At 36.9% G+C, this 8,815-nt stretch overlaps 1 protein-coding gene across 4 annotated transcripts in view; it reads left to right on the plus strand.

Annotated features, from left to right (window-relative positions):
- Positions 1–7,593, plus strand: part of SPOPL (speckle type BTB/POZ protein like) — a 63,205-nt gene extending 55,612 nt beyond the window's left edge. For all 4 annotated transcript variants that reach the window (XM_084800134.1, XM_084800133.1, XM_084800136.1 and 1 more), the window contains 3 exons: positions 1,162–1,304; positions 1,394–1,447; positions 3,197–7,593. In XM_084800134.1, coding sequence (XP_084656260.1) covers positions 1,162–1,304; positions 1,394–1,447; positions 3,197–3,341 — 342 coding nt within the window. In that variant the 3' untranslated portion in view covers positions 3,342–7,593. The remainder of the gene's footprint in view (positions 1–1,161; positions 1,305–1,393; positions 1,448–3,196) is intronic.
- Positions 7,594–8,815: the final 1,222 nt, after the last annotated feature.

Raw genomic sequence — 8,815 nt, forward strand, 5'->3', positions numbered from 1 at the left:
AAAATCCAGGCTGGTTTCTCAGTAGCACAGACACTGCTGAGAATGGCAGGGAGGAGATAAACTTCAAAGAGTATATTCATTCTTTGGGGTAGATGATGGGTTTATGGTGGTAGTAAATCATCAAAGTAAAAACTTTCTGTAGGAGCGATTTATTTTATGTCCTTACTCCTCAATAAACCTAGTAGTACCATGGATTCACACCAATATCTAGAAAAAATAGTGGTTATTAATATTTACTTAGCTTTCAGTTCTGTCACTCTTCAAGATCGAATATTAGCCAAATAAATATAGTGTGCGGCATACTAAGTGTGAAGTAGTAGAGAAGAAAAGGAATTGTTATAGTATGTAACTGAAAGCACATACGAGCTCTGGACAGCCACCACTTCTGGATTTAGCACATTCATATTGAATAGGAGGGGAGCTAGCTGAGCCATAGCTTACCTATGTCTCCTCGGAGTGGAATGCCTTTCTGTGGCCCATCATCCTTAAAGCTGAGCTTGGGTTCTTCCCACCAATTTAGAAAGTGAGGTATTAGGACACTTTTCACAATGGTGTATATATTCATCAGTGAAGATCTAATAAGTAGGGAATTTAAAACAAAGGTACCTTAGCTCCAGACTGTACACATTAGAGTGAGATGGAATAAAGGTTCTAACCTGAAGGAGAAAGTTAAAAAAGATGTTACAAGAAATAGGGATTGTGAAAATCTATACTGCAGAATCTACTAGGCAGTTGCTATGCTTCCCCTACGTAAGGGCAGCCCACTAGGATGTCTCTTTAAGATGTGCTCATTACTCTGCTTTCTTTTACTAATTAAAATATAGCTTAAATTGTCTCTTAGCTAAATTCTTTACTTTGGTAAGCCAAAAACTGAGATAAATGTTTGCCTGATGATAGCATACTCTTTAGGATAACTTATTATGAAGATAGCTGTCTTGCATAAGTTGTACTTTAAAATTCACCATATTTTATCCTTAAGAAAGTTTCTAAAGCAAATTAGTTTCTCTCTTAAATGCAGTCATTTACAGTTTCTTCATAGGCTAAAGCAGTAGTTTTTTATTTAAAATAACATTAGTTCAACACAAATTTTCTTGAACTTTATCTGCTAAGTTACAAATAAATAAGTCGAAGTGTTTAATAATTGTGTTCTCTTTTGGGTAGTACGCACTGGAGCGACTGAAGGGCATGTGTGAAGAAGCTCTGTGCAGTAGCCTCTCAGTGGAAAATGTTGCTGATACCCTTGTCCTTGCAGATTTGCACAGTGCAGAACAGTTGAAAGCTCAGGCAATAGACTTTATTAATAGGTAAGCTATACTTGCATTTCACCAGACATGATGCGTCTAACATGATTTTCACTGAGCTTTTCTTAACCCTGTTCAAATCTTCTATGCAGGTGCAGTGTTCTTCGACAGCTTGGGTGTAAGGATGGGAAAAACTGGAACAACAAGTAAGATTGCGTCAGTTTCCATCTGCATAAGTTCAGTGACGTGTTTTGTATGTCCTTTTGCTCTTGAACGATAAGTGTGGCTCCTGATGAAGCTGTCAGTTATTTAAATAACAATTTCACCACTGTTAGTAGATTCCTTGACATTTGGCCTTTCATGCGAACTGGGCTGGGCGCTCTTTGTTGTTTGTTTTCTGAGACTAGGTTTCTTTTTGTAGCCCTGGCTGTCCTGGAGCTAGCTCTGTAGAGCAGGCTGACCTAGAACTCACAGAGATCTGCCTGCCTCTACCTTGAGAGTGCTTGGATTAAAGGTGTGCTCTCCCACCGCTTGGCCTAAGGATGGGTGCTCTTTATTTATTTTTTGGTTTTCTGAGACAGAGTTTCTCTGTATAGCCTTGGCTGTCCTGGACTCACTTTGTAGACCAGGCTGGCCTCGAACTCAACAGAGCTCCACCTGCCTCTGCCTCCCGAGTGCTGGGATTACAGGCGTGTGCCACCACATCTTGCTCTTCATTGCTTTAACACACGCGCATGCATGTCACATATCTAGCCGAGCACAGGCATTATAAGTGTTGCTAGAAAGCTGCCCTCTGTTCCGTCAGGACGTTTTAAGGAAAAGTAAATGCTCAAGATTTTCCTTGGAGTCTTTATTTTTTAGTTTTTTGTTTTTTGATGATTTTGGTGATGCCTGATGATTGAACCCCAGTTCTTGCCCTTGCTGCGCACGGATTCTACCACAGAGTTCCTAAGTCTTAACTCTCCTTGAAATTTATTTTTGAGACAAGATCTTAGTAGGATTCTTAGGATCGCTTCAGACTTGACCCTTCCTGCCCTCGTCTCCCAAATAGTGAGGATTACAGACTAGAAGGTACTGCAGGAGTCCGAGGACACTTATTGTTATTTTCTGTGTTGGATTTGCTCATTTGCTTGTTTTTTTGTTAAATTCTTGCTGTATACTCTAGACCGTCATCAAACTCAAGAGACTTCCTGCTCTGCTTCCAGAGCTAACTTTACTGCTATTTAGATCAGCCAGGTACCTTTCATTATATATTAAGCTCCTAATATTGTAAATCAGCAGCGTGATGATTGCTGAGTTGTGCTGAGCCTCGATCTTTATATACAAAGTATTAAAAGCAATTAATTTTCTACTTTTTTACTTCTCCTAGGGTACTCTTTGTAATTATTTGAAATAACACAAGGAAGAGATGATAACTTAAAGATTGTTCATGAGGCTTCAGTTTGTTTTACATATAAACCCTTAAATTCTACTTTTGAAAATTATCAAAGGTTGATCTACAGAGTTCACAGGCTACCGTGAAGCACTAGGATTTAATTTATCGATAGTTAACTACTGCCTGTGATTAGGAGGAATGTGACAACTAGATGAGATAGAACGCACAGTGAGGTGAAGGGAGGAGCGTGGTAAGTGAGGGGTGGGGCTCCAGGGACCGCCTGGCGGGAGGGAGGCGCAGGCGTAGAAGGCTGCTAACCCTGCGTGGAGAGCTGCTGGAAGGCCTGCGCGCGTCTTAGGGGTCCAGCTTGCCGAAAACTCGGTTCGGTTTTGACTGAAAATGCTAATAAGATAAAGGTGATGTTCTTAAACATTCAAGTGAATGTATGGAAAGAAGTAGGGTATCTAAAATTTTTAAATCCACACATTAAAAAAAAACAGAACAAAACCAAAAGCTGGTAACTCAGCAACGTATTTTAGAAGTGTACTTTCAGTAGACATCACTTCATCTTCTTTTTCAGCCAAGCCACTGACATAATGGAAACCTCAGGGTGGAAGTCCATGATTCAGTCTCATCCTCACTTAGTGGCAGAGGCGTTCCGAGCCCTAGCATCCGCACAGTGTCCACAGTTTGGTATTCCACGCAAAAGGCTAAAGCAGTCTTGAGTCTTCCAAGAACAGTAGGAAAATGTATTTGCCTTCACCACTCCAGGTCCAGAGGATTCCAACACAGACCATAAGCAACAGTTGTTTCTGTCTCGTGTCCACAGAGAAGAAGCTGGAAAAGCATATTGAGTACTCTCTGGTGAATAATTTATGGTTTATACTTCAGCTTTAAATCAGACTGATGAATTCACTTCAAGGCCTTAAATTATCTTAAGTGACTTCTCTTGTTCATAGAGTAGTTTAATTTTTTTATTGTGCCTTGTCAGTTTGCCAAGGCTATGCAGGATTGCACTAGCTCCACAATGCAGTAATATTGATAACTGAAGATGCTGAGTTTCAAAGGATCTTCCATTATTTTGGAAACAAAAGAATTTTCTAGGTTTTGTTCTATGCAATCTCCAAGTATAAAACTAGATTCTATTGAATTTGGAGATTGCCGGAGACACCTCCAGTCTCAGTTGTGTGGACACTAAAGAGCCTGTTCCCATCCAGGTAAGTGATGGCCATACACTGCTCCAGCTTAATTTATTTTTCATTTCAGGGAGCAGATAGAAATGAGTTGACCTAATTTTTTAGTAATATTTCCGGTATTTGTCTGTATATTAACTGCTCAAGACACTGGGCTTATGCACATTTGCAGTGATTAAAAAAATAATTTGAAGTTAAAATTTGAGTAAAAAGAAAGCATGATTCTTGTTAATGTTTTAAATTTACAGTGACTTACATTTGAAAGAATAATTTACTAGATGTTAAAGTCAGGATGACCAAATGTACATGTCGTGAGTGGGCCAATTAAGAAAGATATATATGCACTTTTATCTGTGAAGTTTTCTATGAGGAATGGTACATATATATATTTTCTTCTTTTTGTGAGAATTAGTAAGGTATAATTATGCTTTAACATTTAAAAGAAGTTTTTATGACACATGGATTCAACTTGGATGTTTGTGATCATAGATAAAAATATGCTTGATGACAGATAAATTGACCTGTATTTCAAATTATCATTATTGAATTTGTTACTGTTTTATCACACTTAGAAAAGGCAGCTCACAATAAATTAGTCCTGGACAGTCTTTTTAAGCAGGGAATGGATAATATATGCCTGTGGGGTCTGGCGGGTCTGTGGGAAAACAGAACCCTCTGAGAGTGTGAGCAGCCACACTAGGAAACTTTATTTTCCTTTGTTTTCTCCTTGGTGGCTCAGTTACTAACATGGTAGATTACTGAAATTTTGCGTAATGTGAACAGAATAAACATTACCAACTGTTTTTGATAAGCCAGTTCTTTATTAGGAGTTTAGGTTTAAACCCACACATATTTGGAATGTGATCGTTGTGGGATCTGTTTGGATGCATTGTCCCTAGAGAAGGGAAGTGCTCAGTGTCAGATCATATGCGACTGAAACATTGATAATGTTCTTTCTACATAAAGAGAGGGCATATTACTGGGAAAACAAGTGTAATATGCATGCAGTTTGCATATATGCTTTTATTCCCTATATTAAAATATGTGTAATTTGTCTATTTAGTCTTAAAATTCAGGAAAGAAACCAAGCTTATGATTTTAAGATAGACATTAATTTACTATAACTTTGTTAAATGTTAACAGAAGCAATCTTAAAATCCTTATGTTGAAACAATGCTGTCAAATAAGCATTACTTATCAATAGAAAGCAAGCGAAGATCATTTTTTAAAGATATTTTAGTTTGATTCTTTGTTATGGCAACAATTACTTACCAAGAATTGAATGTTTAAAAACATTACCTTTAGCTTATTAGCATTTTCTTTCAAAACTGAACAGATTTTTCTGTAAGTTCGAACCCTGAGACATATGCAGTTGTTCCCAAAGCTTGCCACTCAGAGTTAGCCATTTCTGTTCCAAGTACCAAGTACCAATCCCTCCCTCTCTCTCTTTTCCCTTCTTACACTTACCTCCTTACGGGTTTTATCTGGAGTTCCAGTTTTTCACTTATCACTCTTCTCCTTTTACTACACTTTATGGAAATAATTATTTGGAATACAAGAAAATTTTTCAACTGACAGTGGGCTTCACCCTGTTATAAGATAATCATGACAAGCAAGAATTTATTCCCTTATTTTCATAGTAATACAAACCTGTTACATAAACATTGTACAATTTTAAAACACAGACACCCCCCCCCACACACACACACCTTTAATATAAGATATTCCCATGGTCTGACCAAAAACAAAGAATCTACTCAGCTGTTGAATCCATTGTCACTTCTCATTAAAATACTGAAGTCTGTGTACCACACACGGTAAAATGATTCATTGATCCGGTCTACATTCAACCACAGTGAAATCAGTAGTAATACCTTATAGTGAGCATTATATATGTTTGTTGATAATCTTAAGGATTTTCTCATAAAATTTTTAGTTTTTCATTTGCTGTCATATTTTCTACTAAAAATGTCAAACACTGTGCTCTATAAATATCAGTGTTTGCTAAAATGCCCACTTTTCAGATGATACAGTACCTGCCATTTTACCCCCAGAATCCTACAATCTTTTATGTTTTTATTTATTAATGTATGTTTTAGTAGTATTGGTTCTTGAGTCAGTGATAAAAGGCTATGTTAATGTTTTCTTATTGAAGTGGCTAAATAGAATTTTCCCGTTACTCTCCCATTTTAAAACTATATACAGCTTGATCAAAATAGGCACAATTTCTGTCTATTGCAGTCTTCATCTTTTAAGTTACCAGTTTGATCCCATTTCCCTCCAGTCACCCAAACAAGGCTTCTCTCAGAACACAATGAGTGGTCTTAAACATTACAATTCAAAGATGTATCCGTTGGAAAACTCTTATTTACACCAAGATTTGGAAATGCTATAATTGTGCCTTTTTCATTTTTTACTTTTAATGTGTTTTGATATTTGGAGCACAAATATGAAGGTGCCATAAGATGGCTTGCTAATGTTACCTCCTTAAGTATTTCTGTCACTAACTTCAAACAGTAATTGGAGAACCTTGAGTGAAATGTGTTCTCTTGGGTGAGGTGTGTATGTGTTTGTGTCTGTATTCCCTTTGGCTATGTGTAAATTGTTTAAGAGTGCATTTATGAAAAGAGGACTTACTTAAATATGCTGAAAGTTCAGTTTAATTGGAATATCTCACTTAAGTGTGCTTTATTTGAGAAGAAAGTGGATTGCCAAAAGGCAGTGCAGTCCTCAAAAATATAACCAGCATTCTGCATGATAAAATAGAAAAACAGTGCTGTTTTATGATGTCAAGTATAGTTAAGCTTTAAAATAATTGCTTTAAATATCTTTAAAGCATCTTGAGCATTATTGTTTTATTTTTAACTAGATCTAATTGAGAGTTTAAATTGTCAGACATACTAATTCTCCCATTTAAAATTTTGTACATAAATTTTAAGCAGAACTTTTATATAAAATTATAGATAAGGGCTCTGAGTGTGGCTCAGTGATACAGTGGTTATGAACATTTCTGACCCCTAGGTTAGATCATACCACCATCAACACACAAAAAGATGGGATCATAGGTACTATTCTTTGTTAGAAAAATGCAACAAAAACTTGGGTAAGTCTTATGAAAATCCAACTCAGCAATTTTACTATAAGTCACATGTTTATGAAAAGATAAACTAATCTGCCTTGGACATGCCTGGTCTCTGATGGTTACAATGAAAATAATTGTTTTGTTCTTGAGAGAGGTGGGTGGGCGAGTGAATGGGTTTCAGTGTTCTCACAAAATAAACATAGCACTTTCAGCACACAGAGTATTTTACAAATCTTTTAATATGGAAATTGTGAGCTCCATTTTAAGTGTTCATACGATGATGTAAATGTTAGTTAGGTCTAGCAGTACAAATACTGAGTGCCTCCAATGCAAGACGTCTTCACTAAGAATGAAAACACACTGTATCTTCTGTTGTTGTATGTGAAATTTACATCTGAGAACGAATACTTATATTTAAATATTTTCCTGGTAGTAAAGCTTATTGTATACTATAATCTAGTTAATTTACCATCAGTTAAAAATGAATTGAGCCCATTAATGGAAATAAAGTTCTGCTATTTAAGTATTAGTTCAGAAGGAAGTTGACTTTCAAGACTCAGATGTGTAAACATTTAACTTTCCAGCCTTTGTTTAATCAATTGCCGTTTTGTGATGCGATGCATACTATTTGTGTTAATGTTGGAAACAGATTTTGTGCTTCAGCTCGTTGAGTTAAAATAAAACTGTTAATAATTATTCAGAGTTATGTGTCCTTGTTTGGGTTTATGTGAGTCTCTCTAAAATGCCTGCTTTTATGTACTGACTGCTTTAACATGAACATTTAAATCTTACATACCAAGTGTCTTTTACATAGGGAAGCTTATATTTTTGAGGGTTTTAAATATTTTCTCCTATTAAACAGCAGACACTGGCAGGATATTCCTAAACTAGCTTCCTAAGAAGCAAAGTGCTTAGTAGCTGTGGTCATGGACACATGGCTAGAAGGACACCATGAGAAGCCTCCCATGGATCCAACACATGTGTGGACATATGCACACATGCCACATTGAACATTTTCCATGCAAATGTAGTAAAATAAGATAGAAGAGTTAGAATCAGACCCAAAAGTGAACTCCAAAGAACATTTTACTCCTACACTGCACCATTTAGCCTGCTTTAGAAAATTGAAATAAATGTTCTGCTATTTACTACCTTATAAGATTCCCAAAGGACCAAGAATAGTATTTGCCTTGTTTATACTTTAAAAGGGGGGAGTGAGATTGTATTATTATTACAACATTTACCTCTTCCATTTCATTACTCAAAACCTTCCTTACTCTTTTTAAAAACTTATAACCAATTTCCATTAATTGTTACATATTAGTGTGCTGGAGCTGCGGTGAGTGTTCATAAATCCATAAACACAGCCTACTCAGAATGTACGACATTACTTCTATGTATGTTTTTATGCCTAAACATTTGGTATTGAATAACCATTTCGAATACTCTTCCTGGTGGAAGACTATTCCTCCTGCTTTTAACATTTCTTTTTGTTTTTCTCTATTTATTTTATTTATTTACTTAATCACTTTATATCCAGATACCAGCCCATCCCTTCTCTCCTCTCAGCCCCACCTCCACAGCTCTCCTCCTGCCATTCTCCATTTCCTTCCTCCAGAGGTGGGGAGGTTCCCAAGTGGTACCCATCTACCCTGGCATCTCAAGTCAAAGCAGGATTAAGCACATCCTCTCCTACTTGGGAGTGAAAAGGCAGCCTAGCTAGGGGAAAGTTAACAGGTAACAGAGTCAAAGACAGTCCCAGTACTATTGTTAGGGGACCCACATGATGACCAAGCAGCACATCTACTACATATGGGTAAGGGGTCTAAGTTTAGTCCATGCATGCTCTGGTTGGTGGTTCAGTCTCTGTGAGCCCCATGAGCTGAGCTCAGGGAGTGCTAGGGAAGAGAAGGAAGTTGGATAA

Source organism: Acomys minous, assembly GCF_964271855.1.
Source record: "Acomys minous genome assembly, chromosome: 10".
Classification (NCBI taxonomy): Eukaryota; Metazoa; Chordata; class Mammalia; order Rodentia; family Muridae; genus Acomys; species Acomys minous.